General features: G+C 45.8%; 1 protein-coding gene across 1 annotated transcript in view; it reads left to right on the top strand.

The window, feature by feature from the left end:
- Positions 1-23,038, top strand: part of Vit (vitrin) — a 118,868-nt gene that overhangs the window by 4,055 nt on the left and 91,775 nt on the right. Inside the window, 1 exon segment of the mRNA NM_001431887.1 lies at positions 19,910-19,982. Within this exon segment, the coding sequence (NP_001418816.1) occupies positions 19,928-19,982 (55 nt within the window). The 5' untranslated portion in view covers positions 19,910-19,927.

The following is a 23,038-nucleotide window of genomic DNA, read 5'->3' as shown; positions in this document are numbered from 1 at the left end:
CACATGCACATACACATGCACACATATGCACACAGTTACACATATGCACACAGTTACACATATGCACACACACATACACACATACGTACACACATGCACATACACATGCAGATATATGCAGTTACACACATGCACATGCATGCACACATGCATGCATGCATACATACATGCATGTACATACACATACACACATATGCACAAACACATGCACACATATGTACACACATACACACATGCACACACATTCACACATACATACACACATGCACACACTTGCACACATACATTCAGGCATATACACATGCACACATATGCACAGTTACATATATGCACACATATATACATGCATGCACATACACATGCACACACCCACACTTTCAGCCTGAAATCACCTAGCTGAAAGGATAATCTCCACCCCACACCACAGTCATGCCCGGAGTCACATGTTCACCATGGAGCAAGGACTATTTCTGTTTTGTTTATTGCATTTTCCATGGTTACCTCATCCATAAAACAAACATTTGTGGATACTGGCTGTAGAATTTGTTTTTAATCAGCTAGAAACTTTTCTGTAAGCCTTCCTGAGGTCCTTAGGGATGAGTAGAAATGTTCAAGCTGCCTGGGAAGTGTCTGAAGCAGGCACTATACGATGTTTGATAGAACCACCCATAAAAATTACGTTACATGGCAACCTGGAAATGGCGAATCCACATAGAACAGATGTGACTCGGAAAAATCCCCAGCTGTACTCCAGGTCAAGGGAAAGGGGTGAACTGAAGTAAGGGATACCCACATCCTGTCCCGAGTCAAAGCTGTGGCCAGAATCTTGAAACACAGAAATACTACTGTGCTTCCTAGTCAACAAAGATAATTTTTTCACAGAGTGTTTTTTTTTTCTGATCTTAGAATTCATAGAAAACATTTAGTTCCATTTCTAGTTCATATTTTTTTCATTAAAGTTTTTTCAATTCTTCTTGAGAATTAAATGTCAGGTGTTATTTCCTGGCCACTTGACTGACCAAATAATACAACCTTCTCTCAAAGATTTCCAAGAGAATTGGCAGGGAACCCTAACAAACTTCCGAACAAAGGAAGAAGGAACAAAAACACAGAATTGCTTCTTTTCTATGTATTCAGGTCGGTCAGTGCTATTAGACACCGTAGCCTAGCTGTCCTAAACCACAAACGTTAATTCCCTGTAGCTCTGAAGAATGACAAGACAGGAACAAACTGCTCAAAGACTGGAATATGATAGAGACATGATTTTGGGTTTGTAGGCAACCGACTCCTCATTGAGAATGGCAGAGAGCAAAAAATTGAGACCGTATGATAAGGCACTGATTTCACTCAGGCTCCCTCCAAGGCCTATTTACCACCCAAGGTCTCACTTGCAAATCCCATCATGGTAGGTGCTAGGATTCTCAACTGTGAAGGCTGGGTGGCATATATGTCCAGAGTACCATGCTGAACCCTTCGAGTACTTACTTTGGGCTTCTGTAAGAAATACCAGAGACTGGGTAACCTACAGATGGGAATTTTTATTTTGAGTTCTGCAGGCTGAGAAGTCCAAGATTGAGGCACCCATAAATTCTATGTCTGGTGAGAGTCAACCTTCTGTTTTATACAGAGCATCTTCTCACTGTATCTGCACATGGGGTGCAGGTGGAAAGGGAAGTTAGGAGACATGTTCTATCACTCTCCACTTTATTCTTTTGAGACAGGGTCTCTCCCTCAATCTGGAAATAGGCTGGCGGGCAGTCCCAGGGATCCTCTCATCTCTACCTCCTACAGCACCAGAGCAATAAGCATGAGGATGACCATGCTCAACATTTTACACAGACGTTAGAGATTTGAACTTGGGTCCTCATGTTTACCCAGCCAGTGCTCAGACAGACACATCTCCCCAGCCCTTTGGTTTCTTTTGCTGAGATTGTCCCTCCTCCTCTTGAGGTCTCTGACTTGGTCATTCCCAAAGGCTCCAACTCCAAATACCACTACCTTCCAGGCAAGGATTTCTGTGAGCCTTGGGAGATATTAACATTTAGACTATCCAGTTTCCTTCACCAGGACGTACATGTAAGAATCAAGCCATAGCTTATCCTAGGAAGCATCGTCCTACTGAGAGAGCCAGCTGCTTGCTCTGTTGGGTCCTAACCTTCTGTCTAGGTGGACAACATCTTGCAAAACAGTAAATGTATAATGATAACAACAGTGTGGACAGAACAATTAATTGTCACCTGGTGATGACAATAGCATTAATACCCTTTCATATGATAGCTCGTTTGACAGCCACACTAAACAGACAAGAGTTACTGCTATCTCCTCACAGAAAAGGCACTGAGAAGTCCTTGAAGTTTAAGGTCCTAGATAAGAAGATCTCAGGTTCACATCCAAGAGCTGTAACACCAGGCTTTCATTCTAAACACAGCAGGCACCAAGGGACCTGTTTTGGTTTTTTGTTTGTTGTTTGTTTGTTTTATTACTATCAGATCAGTCTTTGCTATTCTGAACACAGTTTTGGAGCCAAACTTCTAAGAAAGGCTATATGTCTTGACTAGAGCCCTCTCCATAATAAAAGGAAGGGAAAGAGACTCAGAAAGGGACTGTTGGGGTGTCGGTCTTTGACCAATCTTGATTTAAGACTCGCTTTCAATCCTTGTGGTGGTGATGCCTGCTTTAATCTCAGCGCTCAGGAGGCAGAGGCAGGTGGATCTCTCAGTTTGAGGCCAGCCTGTACAGAGCTAATTCCAAGACAACCAGGGATACACAGGGAACCTGTCTCAAAAAGCCAAAAATAAAAAGTAAAATTAAAGAAGGAATTCCTTCCAAGTTTCAGGGAGAAGGCTGGTGGCCGGTGGGATGGAAAACGTCCTCACAGCCTGTGGGGTCTCCAAACATTTCCTTTATCTTCACTGGGGTGAAGTTGACAGTTTGTTATAGAAGTAATCCCCATTCCCTCACACAGACTAAAAACACTCTTAACATTAACATGACTCCAGGAAAGATAACTCTGATTATTTTTCTCAGTTGGAAGAAAGCTAAAGTTTCGGGTCTACAGCTGTCACAAGAAGAATCCTGTCCTCCTCCTCCTCTTCTTCCTCTTCCTCCTCCCCCTCCTCCTCCTCTTCCTCCTCCCCCTCTTCCTCTTCCCCCTCTTCCTCTTCTTCCTCTTCCTCCTCCCCTCCCCTCCTCCTCTTCTTCCTCCCCCTCCCCTCCTCCTCTTCCTCCTCCCCCTTCCCTCCTCTTCCTCTTCCTCCTCCCCCTCCCCTCCCCCTCTTCCTCCTCCTCCTCTTCCTCCTCCTCCACTTCCTCCTCCTCCTCTTCCTCCTCCTCCTCTTCTCTCAGCTTATAAAAGTGCAGGGAGGGGATTATTTTTCTTGAGGGAGAAAGTGTGTGCAATTTCCAGAGGATCAGGTCACTGGCGTCTTAATACTGAATAAGTTCCCTCTGGGGTTCTTTGTGTCCCCGCACAGAAAACATGCTTTAGACATAAAAGGTACAGTGAGCTGGCTTGCCCAGACTACCTCTGCTGGCACAATACTGTGAGATTTGTACTCAAATAGAAATAAGCCTCTCAGGAAAACTGAGATAGAAGCATTTGATGACAGCCAGTATCCACTACTATTTAGTGAGCTGCCTCCACATGCATTCACGGTTCTCAGAACTGCAGAAGTGTGTGTGTGTGTGTGTGTGTGTGTGTGTGTGTGTGTGTGTGTGTGTGTGTGTGTGTGTTTGTGTATGTATATATGTATGTATGTGTGTATGTATATATGTATGTGTGTATGTATATATGTATGTGTGTATGTATATATGTATGTGTGTATGTATGTGTGTATATGTGTATTTTGTGTGTGTATGTGTGTATGTGTATTTTGTGTGTGTGTTTGTGTATGTATATATGTATGTATGTGTATATGTATATATGTATGTGTGTATGTATGTATATATGTATGTGTGTATGTATATATGTATGTGTGTATGTATATATGTATGTGTATATGTGTGTATATATATCTATGTGTGTATGTATGTGTGTATATGTGTATTTTGTGTGTGTGTGTGTGTGTGTGTGTGTGTGTAGCTGGTGGTGGGGTAGCTGCAGAAAACACAAGCAAGAAGCACGATGGAGATATAGGAGCAATGAGATGGGGGAATAATTTTCATTGGATTATTGGATCTGGGAAGTGCTGTAAAGTCCCAGGGAAAAGCATCTCATGGCAGCAGACCAGCATAGAGTTCTGACAAAGACCCTGAGTGGGTGACTGGGTTTGTATTTGGCAGGCCAGGGTGGTGTTTGGAACAGAGTGAGATCAGGAGAAATCACAGATGTGCTGTGATTCAGGGACTCAGTGTGACCTCCTCATACTCTTCCGTATTCCCCAGATACCTGCACTGTGACCTCACATTGGAATAGTGCTTGCCTCTGCCCTGCATAAAAATCTGATTAGGCCCCTTAGTCTTTCAAGTTCCCGAGGTTTTCGATGACCTTGATCATATTTTGACTCAGTTGTATAGGTCTCATTGGCATGTATATGATATTAGGCAAGACTGACAGATAGCATCCTGAATTTATATCCTCACACCCCACCCATGTGGGTAATGACTGAATTCTCCCTTCCTCTGTCTTATGCCCCATTGGCCAGCAGTAATGACTACTTTGTGTCTCGAATGGAACCACAGAAATGGAGGTGTGGTCAAGGTAACAGAAAAACCTGCTAAGGTTGCCACCGCGTGGGCTGGCATCCGATTCCCTAAGCTTTGGAGGAGGGAGTTACAGCTGTTTCAGGTCCCAAACAGCACAGCCGTGGGTGCTTTGGAGATGCTCTCACTTTACTGGGGGTCCCTTACCTGTAGCCACCTGGTTGTAGGTGCTCTGGCTTGGGGTTTACAGATTCTCCCTCAGCCTCTGGTCGGTGCTCACTTGCTTTCTGTGCAGTCCCTTCTGCCTTCCACGCTCCTGACTGCAGGATCCTACCCCCACTCACCCCAAGAAGACTGTCTCACACAGGGAGCCTGTTTGCTTGGTTTTATTTGTGTTTGTGTTTGGTTGTTGGTTTGGTTGGTTGGATTTTGACACAGTGACTTTACTATGCAGACCTAACTGGCCTGGAACTTGTTATATAGACCAAGCTGGTCTTAAACTGGCAATGAACGTCCTGCCTCTGTCTTCTGGATGCTGAGATTGTAGGCATGTGTTAAGATGCCCAGCTACACGGGGAGTCTCGCTGGGTGCATATTCTTCCCTGAGAATTATGCCAATAAGTCATAAGTCAAAATCAGGTTCCCCGTGTCTCAGTGGCTTCCAGGGACATTCCAGGGAAACCAAGGTGGGGTTCCAAAGAGGCATAAAAACTGGAACCCCAGCTTGCTCCCTCCTCCAGACTCTGCAAAAGGACATGGAAGCCAAGAGAAATGCTCAGAGACTAGAGAATTTCTTTGGGAAAGAGTATTGGCATTTTGCTCCCTTCCTGACAGTTCCTCTCTCCCACCCCACATTGGGCAACAGTGAGAGGAACTTCCAGAAGGCCACCTTGGGACGTGAGAACAGTCAGATGCCGTGACCGAGTCCTGAGTCGTCCGAGAGTCAGTCGTTTTCACATCCCACCACACAGTTAACTAGTATTCCTGAGCTTCTCTTTATATTGGGGGTGACACACCTGATTAAACCTAAAAATGATGCCTGTACATCATTTGAACATCTGCGAGGAAGAGAAACGCCGCGAGTTCAGATCCCAGAATGACCCCTTATAATTATGACAGCTTTTATTATCCAACGTGTATGTTTTACAGCCTGAAATTTAACTCTTGTCGAGTGAAAATTGTAAATGCCTCGGATCCATGAGTCAGGTGGAAGGGAAGGTGGGCCCATGCTATGAGTGATGGGGACACGAGATGCTGAAGGCGTGAAGGATTCCACGTCTGACATAGTTCTAGGAGAGTCGCATATCCTCTACGACCTTGAACAACTTGCAAACCTTCTCTATGGCTCCGTTCTCTGCTCTGGAAAGCAGGCGAACCCAGTAGTACTCTCCTGAGACTATTACCACCAGAAGTCTGTGAGTCCTACTGAGTGTGGTGTGTAGCACTGAGTGAGGATCCCGAAACGACGGTTCTTATTGGGTAAACGTGAAACTTCTAGAACTTTCTGCAAAAACCCAGACACACTGTCGCATGCCCTCAGTTCTAGATAGTCAAGGGGTCTAAGTCGGGAGCAGCGCTTCAGCTCAGAGCTCGAGGCTTTCCTAGGCAACATAGTAAGACATTATCTCAATAAAAATAAATAAATGAATAAATGAATAAATAAAAAAATGAATAAATAAATAAATCTGTGAAGAGGAATAAAGGGAACAAATCCCTCCTGGCATAACAAGAATTATCTGGAGAGGCGTGTGAGTGAAGCTAAAAGGTCTTTGAGGGCTAAGAACGCTCTCAGGAGCTCTGGAATGTGAGGCTAGGAGGCTTCCTTTAGAGTTTAGTATCTTGCATCTAAATGACTCTTTCTGTTTGTCCCTGGTAATTTCCAGAGTTTAATCCTCTACAGCCCTTAATTCTCTAGCCACAGACACAGCCACTCCTGCACACTCCTCCACACCCTCCATTTTCCAGTAGCCTCCTCTTGACCAGACTCAAGAGTGTGCCTTGACTACTCTGGGAAAGCCGAAGGCCTGTCACCTGACCTTCGCCCATTCTTTGCCAAGAGGCAGTCAGGAAAACCCAGGTCCCGCAACAAGTCCTCCTATTCCTATCTCGGTTGGAAGGCGGGCCCAGAGCTGGACATGTTTCTGTGCCTCAGAACCGAAGGCCAAGCAACAAAGCACAGAGCGTTCGTGCTAGTGCAGGCTCTAGGGATTTCCAGTTGAATTGAAACAGATACTCAGCCCTGCGTTCACAGCCGATAGCCCTTGGCAGTCACTAACCACAAAAACCCAAGGGAGAACTCACAGAGAGGAGGCAGAGCTAAAGCGGTGTCAAACACATTAGGCCAAGGCATCTGATGAGAGAAACCCATGTTTAACAGCGGCATGCGATTCCTTTCAGCCTTTCTTGGTTGCCAGGGTAATTGGGAGGTGCCCTCGTGCCCCACCTCATCTCAGAGGGCCTTGTTTCCTTCCCCCAGATGTTCCCCTCTTGATACCCTTTCCATTACCCAGGATGGATGGCTCTTGGGAGCTCTTCAGTGCACGCCCGCAAACCAGTGCATTCCCCACCCCACCCCCACCCCACAGCCCGCCACCCGCAGTCCAAGATCTAAACTACTACCTCAGGAATGTAATTGCTATCTGCAGTGTCCCTGGAAGTCACCATTGGTGGAAGTGATTGTGGATGTGGTAAACATTACCATATGGCAGATCTTAACGAGGTACAAAGTGATGGTTTCAAACACATACCCAATCAGGCTTTCCCGTTCCGAGTTGCTGAGACTCGAAAAATGCCACATGGATAAGCGGCAAATGCACATCCATGTGTGTGTCATGGCACATACATGAGCTGTTTAACCCAACTGGTGCCCACAGAATACCTCCGCTGTGGGGTTTTCCCAATGATCAAAAGCAGTCCCCAGGCTGGGGACATGGCTCGGTGGTTAAAGCCAGGGGACCTGAGCTCAGTTCTTGTGTCCCTGGTCAGACACCTCACAACCCCCTGTGACCTCAGCTCCAGGAGTCATGAGAGCACACCCTACTTAGGGGCAACTCCCTCTGCACACACATAATTTTTTTTTGAAACACGGTCCCCAAGAAAGGAATGTATTCGTAAACAGTTCACACCTTATTCACTTATGCATATGTGAGACTTAAGGGAAATTAAATTCCTGGGTGGTAATATCAGCTGGTGCGACATTTTCATAAACAACTTGAAAACTAATCATTCACCCAAATTAGACTTCGTTGACTCTTTATTTGAAATGCTGGCTTGTTCCTTAAGGAATGTCCGAGCTACTACCCTCTACTCGTGAGGTGCCAAATTGTAGTAACCAAAGTGTCTTCAGAGCTGTCAAATGTCCGTGCTGGCACAGCACTGTTGTAATCGAGGAAACCCCATAACACTGTTCTGGTAGCTTTGCTTTGAGGTCGCCCGTCCTCAGTCAGAGTTCATTGGCTCCCTCCGCCATGCCTCCTTCCCTCCACCTTGCTTCGAGGCTCCATGCAGCCTCTCCACGAAGCCCCTGCTCGGATGCTGACAGAAGAGAAGTGCGCGCATCCTTCTCATTTGAAGAGTTCTCATTCCATCAGCCGTCTTTTCAGGGAAATGAGACCTAACTAAAAAAATAAACATGGAAAGGGGTTTTAGTCTAAGCTGCCAGAAATGGAATCTAATTCAAACTGGCTGGAGTAAAAGCACCCAGCAGTACGTTCGTCATGCACAAGAGCCAGGTCCAGCTGGATCTCCCTCAGACTGGAAGTGGGACCTGGGATGTGGCCAGAAATGAAGGCGCCCCCTCCCTGCTTCCCCCCACGCCGTGCCCACTGTCCACACATAGCCACTCTTATTATCTCTCACTGGCTTATTCTCTCTATCTCTCTATCTCTACCTCTCTCGCCCTCTTGCCCTCTCGCCCTCTCGCCCTCTGTCTCTGTCTCTGTCTCTATCCCTGTCTTTATGCAGGGCCCCACAAGGCCTGCAGCTCAGCAGCCACACACTTCGAGACTCTCAAAGTCTCAATTCTCAAGGCCCAGGGGAGATCTCCACTGGTCTAAGGTATCATTTCTTGCTAGATTATAGGCTTGGACCAGCTGAGTCACCTCAACTCAAGTGAATGTTCTCGGTGGCTATGTTTGAGCTGCTGATGGTCCTGCATCTTGTAGGAGTGAAGTCAGCGGTGCCGCTGAGCTTTGAAAGTGAACAGGGCACCACAGATAAGTGTGGGGATTTCACTTCATAAGGATTAGCTGATGAGTTGCAGCATCGTTCGAGGTACACAGCAGTGGCTGATTAGGAAGTCTGACATAATTTTTTTTTCTTTTTTTCTTTTTTTTTCTTTTTTTGGAGCTGGGGTCCAAACCCAGGGCCTTGTGCTTGCTAGGCAAGTGCTCTACCACTGAGCTAAATACCCAACCCCAATACGAAGCGCACTTAGCTGGAGAATTGGCCATTATCAGTAAAGTGCTTGATGTGTAGACTTGAAGGCCTCACGAACAGCCCAAGAGCCTGCTTTAAAGCCGAACTCCCATAATCCCAGCACTGGGGAGGGAGAAACAGGAGGCTCCATGAGAGTAGTGGGACCCAGCCTCACCTACACAGTAGGATCCAGGCCAAGTAAGAGGCTATGTCTGAGAAAACAAGGTGCATGTGATGAAGTTTCGCAATGTGGAATTTTCTAGCCATGGTGCCCTTTTAATTCACAAACTGTTGCAGACATCAGAGCATGTTGACGATCAGTTGTGACAATACTGAACAAGGCTCTTTGCTGACTGGTCCAAGATATTTCCCGAAATATCTCCAGCTGCAGCCGTTTCAGTTGCTAACCTGGAATCAATCTGTCCTTTAGAAGGTCTGTGAGAAAGGGGACCCACGCCTTGAAGGCCATTCTCAGTCTTGACCGTGTAACCTGGCCTTACATCTGTGGGTTGACTCGCATATACCTAGTGAAATATATATTAAGAGATAGTAATACTTATTCTGCCCATGTGACTCAACGCACTTTCCTGTTACTACTTCCTGAAGACAAAAAGGGAGGGTGGAAACAGAAAGAACTGGAAAGTGAACTACTATGTGCCCCCGGCCCCCTTCAAATCCTTGAAGACTCTAGTCTCCACCTCATGGTGTCTGTTGGTATCAAGGTGGAAGTGAATGGAGTCACTGAGACCTCGCCCCCAGGTCTGTAGCCTGTGTAAAACTTACGGTCCATATCAAGACCACATCCACCTTGCAAAGGAGCCCCCACCAAATGCCAACCTCCTTTTCCTCTCTACTCTGATCGCCCAACACCCAACGGCAAGAGGCTGAGGGCTGACAGGCAAGAGGAGCAGAGGAAGCGAGGCTGCAGATGCGGCCTCTCTTCACACAGAGACATCTGTCCCCAGGGGGTTCCAGCATGTTGGAAGTAACAGCCCAAAGGCTACATAACTGCTAACTGTTTCCAGATGGGAGCTGGCTCTCTTCGCCTAACGGATGGAGGATGGTTGGGTGCTCCCCTGCACCACACCTACATCAGGCAAACACCAACATTATATCACCTCTATATGTCCAATGGGGTAGATTTTTCCCCCCAAGTGGGTGGCTAACGTAGACCTCCAAGGGGCTTATTAGAATGACGAATGCAAAGAAAATCACTCTTAAGCCTTCCAAGTCTCCCTGTTGCCTACAGGATCGATCTCACATTCTTTAGGCATGACATTCAAGGCATCTGTAGCCCCTTCTGTGTTCCATAATAATCTCATTCCTCTTCTATGCCTGACGGAGTAGCTCCCTGAAGCTCAGTTAAGTTGTTCAAGCCTCCTCCGATCCCCATACCTGAGCCAATGCTCAGTTTTCCCTTTTTGTAGCTTTAAGCGCAGGTGGGTTCCAGAGAGGTCAACTAACCTGGACCCCTGGGAGCTCTCAGAGACTGAGCCACCAACCAAAGAATATACAAGGGCTGGAATGAGGCCCTGTCACATATGTAGCAGACTGCAGCTCAGTCTCCGTGTGGGTCCCCCAACAACCATGTGGGTGTGGAGTAGAGGCTCTCCTCAAAGCTGTAATCTGACTGTGGTATCCATCCCCGCCCCCAACAGGGCTGCCTGGCCTGGCCTCAGGGGGAGAGGATGCAGCTAATCTTGCAGAGACTTGATGTGCCAGGGTTGGGGGAATACAGGGGGGGGGATCTCCCCTCTCAGATGAATACAGAAGGGGACATGGAGGAGGGACTTTGTGAGGGGGGACCAAGATGGGGCCAGTGTTTGTGATATAAATAACAGGTGGGTTCAATCCTAGCTGCCGAGTGGAATCCATATGAGAGCATTCCAACAGTATGATACCAGCTTCGACCAACTGAGTCAGAATGTAGCTGAAGGCACCTGCTTCCCATAAGCCAGCAATGGCCAGTGGGGTGTAGGAGAAAACGCAGGCACGAGCTGGTGGCTAGCCTGCTTAGCGGACTCTGCTTCTAATGCACTACATGCTCCTGATGTCAGAACACTGAATTCCGAAGTAGCATGAGTAGCTGGCATTCTGGAGGAGTCCGCACTCTCCACATAGCTTCTTCCCCCACAGAGACCCTGATTGTATGAGCACGCATTATCCAATCCGAGGTCATATACTAACCAAGAGTAGCGATCGGCTCCCACTATATAAGTGGCTCCTGGTGTGCAATAAAGCAGAGACTGCTTCCCAAAACCAGCTCCAGAGTGGTTTATCTCTGTGACCTGTAGTGGAAACTTTGGTTTCTTTAAAAACATAGACATGCTATGGGAAAATGTCTTTGTTTTAAATCCGGGTGTGGCATATGGGGCTGCATCAGACTGGTACAGCAGCAGAGCGTGATTTGCCTTGCACTCTGGCAGGAGCAGGAGTTTGCTAGCTGTAGATAGATTTTGCAGGTGAATGATGTTTGAAATTCCGGGTGACTCTTGAGAGGGTATATAAATGCAGGAGCCCCAAGAGGGATGCAGCAGCTGCTATTCCTGCTGGTTGCTGGCTGCTGGTTGCTGGTTACTGGTTGCTGGTTGCTGGTTGCTGGTTACTGGTTGCTGGCTGCTGGTTGCTGGTTACTGGTTGCTGGCTGCTGGTTGCTGGTTACTGGTTGCTGGTTACTGGTTACTGGTTGCTGCTATTCCTGCTGGTTCCTGGTTGCTGGTTGCTGGTTGCTGGTTGCTGGTTGCTGGTTGCTGGTTACTGGTTGCTGGTTGCTGGTTACTGGTTACTGGTTGCTGGCTGCTGATTGCTGGTTACTGGTTGCTGGTTACTGGTTGCTGGTTGCTGGTTACTGGTTGCTGGTTGCTGGTTGCTGGTTGCTGGCTGCTGATTGCTGGTTACTGGTTGCTGGTTACTGGTTGCTGGTTGCTGGTTACTGGTTGCTGGTTACTGGTTACTGGTTGCTGGTTACTGGTTACTGGTTGCTGGTTACTGGTTACTGGTTGCTGGCTGCTGATTGCTGGTTACTGGTTGCTGGTTACTGGTTGCTGGTTGCTGGTTGCTGGTTACTGGTTGCTGGTTGCTGGTTGCTGGCTGCTGATTGCTGGTTACTGGTTGCTGGTTACTGGTTGCTGGTTGCTGGTTACTGGTTACTGGTTGCTGGCTGCTGATTGCTGGTTACTGGTTGCTGGTTACTGGTTGCTGGTTGCTGGTTGCTGGTTACTGGTTGCTGGTTGCTGGTTACTGGTTGCTGGTTGCTGGTTACTGGTTGCTGGTTGCTGGTTACTGGTTACTGGTTGCTGGCTGCTGGTTGCTGGTTACTGGTTGCTGGTTGCTGGTTGCTGGTTGCTGGTTGCTGGTTGCTGGTTACTGGTTGCTGGTTGCTGGTTGCTGGCTGCTGATTGCTGGTTCCTGGTTGCTGGTTGCTGGTTGCTGGTTGCTGGTTGCTGGTTGCTGGTTGCTGGTTACTGGTTGCTGGTTACTGGTTGCTGGTTGCTGCTATTCCTGCTGGTTCCTGGTTACTGGTTACTGGTTGCTGGTTACTGGTTGCTGGTTGCTGGTTGCTGGTTGCTGGTTGCTGGTTGCTGGTTGCTGGTTGCTGGTTGCTGGTTGCTGGTTGGTTGCTGCTTGGAGATATCCTGATGACAAAGGCCAAAATTGCCCCAATGAACTCGACACCTCTAGTCAGGAAGTAGTCTAATAATATGGATGCCCCCTTTCTTTCTCTCCTACCTAGCGTCTGGGGGTTGGAAGAGATAAGGGTGGAGATGGGTGGTAAAAAGAGAAACCCATAAAGTAGCCAAAAGTCCAGCTACAGTGTCCTTTACTGACCCACAGGCATTGCAGTAACCATGGCAGTGAGAAGGGTGGGGCCTCTATTCTGCTCCTTTTTTCCAGCCTTGTCACCTTGCGCAAAGTCTCTGGCTTCTGTGTGTTTGCAGGGCCTTACTGCTAAATTAAGTCAATAAATAGTCAATACTTTGCCATGCTGTTGCAAACACTAGTGAGTTAATTAATTTATCAGCTACACTTAGCGTGTATTCCATAAATGTTAGCTATGACCAAACAAGTCAATCTCCCTCCGGAAGACCTGCTGCAACTCAATACTGGGCTGTGCATTCTGTTTTTCTCTGTTTGGCATGGAGAGCACACATAACCTTTCCGTTTTCATTTCTTCTTTCTTTGAATCATCTTGTTTATGAATGAAGATGGGCTCTGGCTTTAGGAAGCCAGGAAGAATTGCCTAAAAAGGGATGGGCGCTGGGCTGAAGCCTGGAAGACTGCTAGGCTTATGCAAGGCAGGGGAAGGTGATGAGGTTTTCCAGAGAGACAGCACTGTGAGTGAGAGCTACGGTAGTACTGTGTGGAAATAAAGATCAAAAGCCCATGGGTGCTGGGGCTGGAGGAGAGAATTATGAAGGAGAAATTTCAGATTAATGGTGTTGAAGGGTCACCTGGACCACATTTCCAGAGCCTCTAATGACTCCCTGAGGAATTTAGGCTTTGTTATTTAGAGAATGAGTGAGCTGAGAAGATTTTGACAGGTGAACGCTCACTCAGCCCTGTGCTTTAGGAAACTGGCCCTTTCTAATTGGAAGGCAGGCAGAGTACAGAACAGGAAGAGCAATGGACACAGAGGTCAGAGGTCAGAGGCTGTGGCTGCCCCTCATTTGATGCTGTCATTGTGTGAAGTGGTAACTCTTCAGGTCTGTTTCTGTTTATTGTGTAACTGTGAAATCTAGCAGTAAACATGTTAGTGATACAGGTACATGCATCTTAACACACACGCGCGTGCGCGCGCACACACACACACACACACACACACACACACACACACACAGTGATGATAAGATGGTCCCTAAATGCACCTCCCCAGTTGGAGAGTTTGATTATTGTTTTATTTTTATTTGCTTGATAAATGTCTGGTTTGTCAGCCTCTGTGCACAGAATAAGTTTTAAGTTGGCGAATACATCCCATTCCTCATGGGCTGCACAAGTCATTTTCTCTCTATTTACCCTCTCTGTCTCCTTCCACCGTTATCGAGCACTGTTCCTCTCTGACCTTCTTTAACTTACGCAGCTTGCCTTCTTCACCTGTTAGCATCAAACGTGCTAATAAACAGATCTCAGGAAAAGTCGGTTTTGCTTTTGCACATGGCAAGGAGTAAAACCGCTACAGAAGCAAGAAGGATTAAAACTGGGTCTGACTTAGATTAGTCACTCACTGGAGACCTTGGTTTCCTTTTCTTTAAAATGGAAACCAAGAGCTAGGCAGTGGTGGTACACGCCTTCAATCCCAGCACTCAGGAGGCAGAAGCAGGTAGATCTCTTGAGTTGGAGGCCAACCGGATACACGGAGTGAGTTCCAGGAGAGCCAAGGCCACACAGAGAAACCCTGTCTCAAAAAACAAACAAAAAACTCAGACCAACGTATAAACCTCCACTTGATGAGTAAAGTCACTGTAAGAACAAGCCTTACTTATTTCCTCAGCAAGCACAGGGTTTGGGCTTCATTGCCAAGCAAAGGGTCAGAGTTTAGGAACCAAGTGCTCGATAAAGATGAAGAATCAGCCTTCCGGTTTTAGTTCAGTTTGTGAAGTGCTTGCCCAACACAAACAAAACCCTGACTTTTGTCCGTGCATTGCAGAAACCTTTTGTGGTGGTATACAATTCAAGGCCATTCTTAGCTACATAGTGGATCAAAGGAGGCAGAGGAGGAGGAGGAGGAGGAAGAAGAAGAGGAGGAGGAAGAAGAGGAAGAGGAGGGGGGAGGAAGAGGAGGAGGAGGAGGGGGAGGAAGACGGTGGCTAGAATAACATTAACAGAAGAGCTCCCATTTTAGAAACACACGTGAACCTTCTTTAAAGACTGCAACAGATGCAGATACTCACAGACAAACATTAGACAGAGGTCAGGACCCCTATGCAAGAGTTAGGGGAAGGACTAAAGGCTTTCAAGAAGATGGCAACCCCACGGGAAGACCACCAGTGTCAACTAACCTGGAGCTCTGGGGGCTCCCAGAGCCGCCAACCAAAGGGGTTGGTCCAAGATCCCGGCACATATGTAGCAGAGAGCTGCCATATCTACCTCTAGTGGGAGAAAATATGCCTAATCCTACAGAGACTTGATACATCAGGGTGGGGGTATACAGGGGACTGCTGCCCTCTCAGAAGCAAAGGGGAGGGGTGATGGGGAGATTGACACTTCAAGGGGGGACTAGGAGGGGGAGGCACCATTTGAGATGTAAATAATTAACTAATTTGTTGAAAGACAGTGAAGAATATATATGGTATATCCTAGTTAGCTTTAACTGTCAGCTTGACATAGCTTTGAGAGAGATTCTCAGAATGATTGCCCAGTTTATGTTGGCCTTGGGCATGCCTGTGGGGAATTACCTTCGTTGTTAATTGATTGCTGTAAGGGAGACAAGCCCACTGTGGGCAGCACCATTCCCTGGGCGACTGGTGGTGGTCCTGAGCTGTATTCAATCCAGAAAGCAGCATTCCTCTTTGGTGTCTTACTTCAGTTCCTGCCTTGACTTCCCACGATGATCAGGTGTGACCTGTAAGCCAAAATCATCACTTTGCTCCCCTAAGTTGTTTTTTGGTCAGAGCGTCTTATCACAGCAAGAGAGATGAAGTTAGAACAAGGTGCTATTATTATTTATTACAAAATTGTCCTCTTCTAACTTCAGGCAATGATATCTAATTGAATTGGCTATGCTAATCTCCTTACACTAAAGTATATTTTTTCTTTCACAACTGGGCTTTATCTGCCTCACCAGAACTCCAGGTTGGGGAATTTTTAAATTATAGCTCACAGCACAATCCATAATTCATGCACAAGTAACATTCTTTTGGAAGCTCTTGTTCAATTTTTGTCAGCACTTCTGGGAGCACAGGAGGAATTAAGGCTCCCTAGCCGCTGAACACCCTATGACTTCATGATATTGACCGCCTTCCCCTCTGCAGAAATTGCTAAGCGGAACTTCAGCCCTGGTCTCTGGGGGGTCAGAGAGCGAGGGTTTCGATGTTTTCCCTCTTATTTCAAAAGTCACATTAACATTTAAGAGTATGAAAAAAAAACAACCAAGAAAAAGGAAAGCACAGGGGTGCGGAACAACCTTCACTATGCTCTGCTTCCAAAAGCACCAAGAGCTTCTGGTTGGTTCTAATGCTGATGAGTCATATGCAGGTACCATCTTCACCAGGATTAGAGCAATTTTTTCTTGGAACTGACTGGTATCTGTGCAGACCACTATGTGAAGGTCATGTGTGTTCTTCATGACTGCTGAGATCTGAGCGTGTTCCTCTGTGCTCCCTGCATTTCAAACCCCTTGGGTTTGTGTGTAGGCTATCAATAATGCCTTGTTAACTAATTTCTAATGTAATTTTATTACCTATCATTCACAGATTATAAAATAGACCATTTAAAATATGTGACTTGATTGGTTCTGGTGTGTATCCGGGGTGCCTTTCTTTTGTTTGGTTTCTCTGTTTTTCTTTTCTGGAGAAAGGAGACAGCTCTCGGTACTCACATACTTCTCTGATGCATTTGCTGAGGACCTACAGCAAACTCAAACTCAAACTCAAAAATTCCTACCCTTGTAGAGTTGGCGTTCTTTTGGGGACCTGACAGTGAACAAACAAAAATAAAATAAGTAAATTGTAGAGTATGTCGAAAGTAATAAGTAACAAGGAAAAAAAATATAGCAATGCAACAATAGGGCATAGTCATGGCGGTAGACAGAAAGGGAATTGTGACTTTAAATAGGCTGATTTCAGAATGTTCCAGAAGAAGGCAACATTTGAGTGAAGATCTGAGAAAAAATATGGCAACATTCATGTGCACCTGTGGGGGAATTATGTTGAGGCAGAGCAAACAGTTGGTGGGACAGTAAATGCAGAAGAGAAACCCTGAGGTGAAAGACCTGTTCTAGAAAGAGCCAAGGGCCCAGAGTGCCCTGGACTTAATAGGTGAGGTGAAGAATAATGTGAAATTCAATCAGAGAGATGAAAGGTGGATAAATCCAGTAGGACCTTGAGCTACCTGTAGACTTTGGATTTTCTTTTTGTATGGTGGAGACTCACTATACAGATCTAAGCAGAGGGATGCCAGGAACCAATTTGCTCCAACCAGGGACATGCCAATTAACCTCCCTATAAGGCTAATCTAGGGGGACCAGGGTGTGGCCTCTACCAGGTACAATGGTGCGGGCGAGAACTGACTGATGACGGATGTAGAATGTGTGTGGAGCCAACAAGCTTAGTGGGTCTCGGCTAAGTGGAGTGCAAGAGAGGAAAGATGAGTTTGCAGCACTGTAACATTAGCTAGCACTGGCCCTAAGCAGCATGGCTGTGGAGCCAATAAGCTTAGTGGAGTGCGGGAGAGGGAGGGTGAGTCTGCAACGCTGTAACAGTAGCACTGGCCCTAAGCATCCAGTAGGGACGCTTAGCATCCTGCATCTGTCCCTGCATCTCTTTAGGTTTGAACTCATACCTATTGTTCAGCAGTGTCTCAAATTAGTAAAACTTATTTATTACACTTACTCTAAAATATATTACAGCTACTTCAGCACTGAGTTAGGGTGTATGTCCGTTCTCTGAAACTAAAGGCCACTGCTTTACTATTACACATCGGTGGACTACTGCAACTGGGAAATCACAATGTTGCTCAAACTCAACAAAGTGGTCCAGTGATTGGAGGAGATCATCTGTGCATAATTTATTTAGAACAAATCTTTCTCATATCCAAAAGTTTTAAATTTATTGGTATCTGTACTGGTGTTCAATCATAACTGATAAGCCCACTTTGTGTGTTGAATATAAGTTTATACATTTCCCATTTAGCAGCATCACTTTTGTGACTAAACAGTGAGATTTTTGTGGGAATTTATATCATAGAAGTTGGCATAATATACAACTCAGGGCCTTTTCCTTCCCTGAAAGTAGATTTACAAAAACTTCCTGGTCCACAGGAAGGTATAGGGTTATGACTGCCAGCTTCAGGCCACCCAGAAGCGGGATGTCACTTCCCCAGAGGGACAGAGTATTTTGTTATCACTGATATTGTTTAAACTTTTTTGGAGACAGTGCTACTAAAACACAAGCCAATTTCATGTCTGGATTTTCTACCACATTCTTTCCTATTGCATGAACCACAGGCAGATGTCACCCACCTAACCCCTTTCTATTCTGCCTTCACTCTCTGATGGGACCGTGATTATAATCTGGAACTTCTAACGCCTTTGTTTTCTTCTGTATGACAACCTTCAAATCCATCATGCTGATTTACCATGAGGATTCAGCACAAAATGAAGTATGGCGTAGGTGAATGGTAGGGGTAGTGAGGCTTTGAAGGTCTCCTTATAGCTTTGGGGGTAGCATTTACCTTTTCACACCCGCTGTGCTTTCCAGCTCCAGGAACTCTGAGTATGCTGACCCACACTTTGGAGGTCCCTTTTCCTCTTTGTTTTGAAACTCTGTTGATTCCAGCCAGATGGGCCAGCTGCTCCCAGCTCCATGAAGCCTTCCCTTATGCTCCCAGATAACACTATCCTTTTCCTTTCTCCTATCCAAGTATGAAGCAGGCCAGGCCTTCCTTAGCTTCCTAGATCAGCTAAGATTGTGTACATTCTGGGGTGGTAAGGACGTAGACTCTCCTTTCTTCTTTTGTGGTCCCTGTTGCTACAACCAGACCTACTGTGCAAACATCTGAACTTTTGATGAGACCCCCCTGGGCATTTGTATGAATTTTTGAGGAGAAGCCCTATGCTGACTACTGCTCATTGAGCTTAGGTTGCCTGTTGAATTATCAGAGGAGTTTAAAAGCTTAATACTAAGATTATCCCCAACAGCTTCTGATTCTGTTAATCTGGGGAGAGCCTAGGCATCAGTGTTGTGAAAATTCCCAGTGATAACCAATGTGCAGTGATGTGAGAGACCTGCTCTATAAACACCCCATCCCACTTCCATATTTCTCTCTCTCTCTCTCTCTCTCTCTCTCTCTCTCTCTCTCTCTCTCTCTCTCTTACTGTCTCTCTGTCTCTCTCTGTCTTTATCTCTCTTTCTCTCTGTGTGTGTGTGTCTTCTTTCTCTCTCTGTCTCTCTCTCTCTGTCTCTCTCTGTCTTCTTTCTCTCTCTCTGTCTCTCTCTGTGTCTTCTCTCTCTCTCTCTCTTACTGTCTCTCTGTCTCTCTCTGTCTTTATCTCTCTTTCTCTGTGTGTGTGTGTCTTCTTTCTCTCTCTGTCTCTCTCTCTCTGTCTCTCTCTGTCTTCTTTCTCTCTCTCTGTCTCTCTCTGTGTCTTCTCTCTCTCCCTCTCTCTCTCTCTCTCTCTCTCTCTCTCTCTCTGATCCTGCAATTGCTTATGTTTACACACATACATTTTCCCACCTCTGTTAAACCATGCCTTTTAAAGAGAACTGGCTTTTAATTCAGTGTTACCACCTTTTTCCGTACAAAGCAACCATATCATAGGAATTTAATATTTACTGAAGGAATGGTTTATTTGTAATGTTAAATTGTTCTCTGGACACCATAAATTTGTCTACTGCCCAAACCGGAGGACTATTGGGATATAGTATCAAAATCTGGGAGCTTTTGTCCGTTCTAAGAACATATCTGTAGAAAATCAGAGGCAGACAACTAGGATGGGCTTTCTAACTGCAAACGGACACTCTGGGTATCAGTCAGTGCAGCTATCCAGTTCCATCTACATGTCTTCCTATAGAAAGCCGCAGGTTCAAATCCCGGCTCCACGGGGCAATGCAAAATGATGCAGAATGTGGGCACACACCTCATGCATCCCGTTCAGAACTCCTAGGTGAAGCTTGACAATGTTTTTCTTCCTCTCCAGGGTGCCATTTTGATATTTATGGGAATTTTTGTTGTGCTCACTATGAAGGCGTCTGTTATTGAAGTGTTGCTTGGTAAGTACTTTTATATGTGTATATGAGTATTCTTTGATATGGCCAAGGACAGGAATGTTAAGTTTAGATCAAATTCAAGATGCCTTAGGCTCTGTGTGTGTGTGTGTGTGTGTGTGTGTGTGTGTGTGTGTGTGTGTGTGCGCGCGCGTGCGCGCGTAAGCATACATTTATATCATGTATAGTGTTTATATGTTACAGATACTATGCACACATATCTTTGTATTTTTCAATAACTAATACTTCAGACATAGCATGTTTACAGATTCTGAGTTTGAGATCCTCCTGTCTCTTAATTTATCAAAAAAGAAAAAAGAAAATTTTTATCATGACAATGGTTTACCCCTGCCATAACTTCATACTTTGGAGATGAACTATTTGAATCTTCTTTTATCTCCAAAGGACACAATTTTGGACATGTCTGTGAGGGACAGGAAGCCAACTGGAATACAGGCACTGTTGGTGGGCTTAGGACTAAGCCCAGGGGTAGCATTCTGTTATTACTGCCCACTGTCTGAGGCTTTGCCAGCTAGAATATTCCTGCATTGCATGGTGGAGCTGGAGGACACAAAGTCCTTGTAGACAGTCTATATTAACTGACTGCAGCTGTTCCACAAGCTGGGGAGCCCAGAACAACAAAAATATGTTGTCTTACAGTGATCTTCCGGGTCTGGAGGCTTCAAATCTAAAGACAGTGTGTCAGTGAGGATGGCCTCTTCAGAGGGTGTTGAGGGTGAAGTCTGTCCCTGCCTCTGCTCTAACCTCTGGATACTTCCCAGAAATGTAGAGTGTTGTTTGTTTATGAGTACAATGCTCTCACCCGAAGCATCTTCACATAGCATCCTCCAAGTGCCTGTCTGTCTCTGGCTTTTCCCCTTATTGCAATGACATCAGTTTTACTGGATCAAGAACTCCAGTGTGACCTCATCCCAACTCAACCAATTATCTGTGCCGCTTATTTCTAGATCAGGTCCTATTATGAGTCCCTAGGGATTCAGACTTGTGTGCCTCAATAGCATGGGGGAGGGGTGAAATTTAACCCGTTACAGAGAAGGAATGTCTAAGGCTGCTCAAAGAATTTGCCCCGGGACTGGGAGAAAAAGGTGTCCTCCCGCTGTGGTGATGAGTCAGATAAAGATGTCTGTTCTTGCACTGAAGTTATAGACAGGTCAACCATGCAAGGGGAAAGTAAAACAATTAATAAGACATTGGGCCAGCATCTCAGCAACAATACTGCTCTAACAGATTACCTGACACCTACACCAGGCAGCTCGTGACCCACGGCAACTGCACGTCTAGAGGACACCTCTTCATTCCTCTGGATGACAGAGACACCTGCACCCAATAACACCCCAACACACACACATGATTAATAATTTAATTGGAAAATACTATTTATATTTGGAAAAAAGCTTAAAATCATCTACCATCACAGGTACCATGACATGTTAAAAATGTACACCACCAAACCTTAGAACTAGTAAGCAGATCCAGTAGATCTACAGAATTTTGTAACCTCCATCTTGCTATGGCCAACTCTAGCTGACGGAACAACAAAAATTGAAGGAGAGATTTGCGCTTTGGTCGTGGTTTCAGAGCATGGTGTTAGGGAAAACCTGGTGGGGCTGGGCTTCTCTGTTCACTATGGCAGAGGACCTAGGTCATGGCAAACCAGTTAGCAGACAGAGCAACAGAACAAGAGGTCAAACACAACCTCCGAAGGACAACCTTTGTGACCCGGGTCCTAATTCCACCAGCTAAAAGTCTGGCCCTCAAAAGTTCCCCAACCTCCTTCATAATACCACCAATTGGAGAACAATTGTTTTTTGTTTGTTTGTTTGTTTGTTTGTTTGTTTGTTTGTTTTTAAAAAGAGCCTATGTGGAATGTCCCAGATCCAAAATATATTTTGTCCTGCCTAGTCTCAACATTCTTCATAAGTCCAAGGGTCAAGGTCTTTTTTGAGGCTCAAGGCATACTCTTAATTATGAGTCTTTATAACATCAGAAAGTCACATTCTTCCAATATATAGTGACAGAGAGTAGATGATTCCATTCCAAAATGGATAGATGGAGAACAGGGAGAAATGGTGGGTGGGACCAAAGGAAAACAGGAAACTAGGTAGCTCTTGTCAATCACCTGGTGTGCAGGGCAGCTGGGCACCGACAGGCTTGGACATCACAGCAGCTATGGCCTTGACACTCGGAGCTGACAGGGCCTCCTTTCTGAACATTCCCACTTGGCCTGTGCCACTTTCCTTAGCGGATACCCCACGTTCTTGGCAGCTCCAGAATCTTGGGAACTCGCTCGAAGCTAAAGCTTCACTTATCACTTACTAACCTGTCTTATACATTGCTTGACCTCCCAGACTTTTCTCAAAAATCTTGATAGGTGTCTCCATGGCCCTGGAACTCCCAGGGGACACAGACAATGCATACTAAAATTCTGGGGCTCATGCAGGCAGCAGCTGGACCTCTTAGACCACGGTTTCAGTGACCTCTGAATGCCTGGGAGGCAATATCTATGAAAATCCTCATTTCTTTAACAATTACTGTTTCTTTGTAACTTTAGAGGAACTATCCTTTTGGCCCCCAAACAACATGTTTTCTATTTTTTCTTTCTTGAGAAAAACCTACCAAGGCATTTCCATACCTTATTTCAATATACTTTTCTGAGATACTATATTAACTGATTTTCTTGGTACTGTAACCAAGTACCAGAAATGAAACAACTTAACAGAAAACAGGGTTTACTTCGGCTTACTTCAAGGGATACACTCCTCACTTCTTCATAATGGAAGAGCTACTATAACAGGAGTTGGAGGGTGCTCATTACAGGGTGATCTCAGTAGGAAAACAGAGGGTAGACAGGAATGAAAATCATCAAGGCTCATCCTAGTGACTCATTCTTCCTGTGAGCCTTCCTCGCTTAAAGGTTCTACAACCTTCCAATATGTCACTACCAGCTAGAAAGCAAGTGAAGGCATCAGCCTATGAAGGGCATCTCACATTCAAACCACAGCAGATACAGTGATCAAAACAGCATGGTACTAGATGAAAAA

This window comes from Rattus norvegicus, chromosome 6 (genome assembly GCF_021556685.1).
Source record: "Rattus norvegicus strain SHRSP/BbbUtx chromosome 6, alternate assembly SHRSP_T2T, whole genome shotgun sequence".
NCBI classification, from domain to species: Eukaryota; Metazoa; Chordata; class Mammalia; order Rodentia; family Muridae; genus Rattus; species Rattus norvegicus.
The sequence above is the reverse complement of the archived record's forward strand: the minus strand, read 5'-3'. Positions and strand labels throughout refer to the sequence as shown.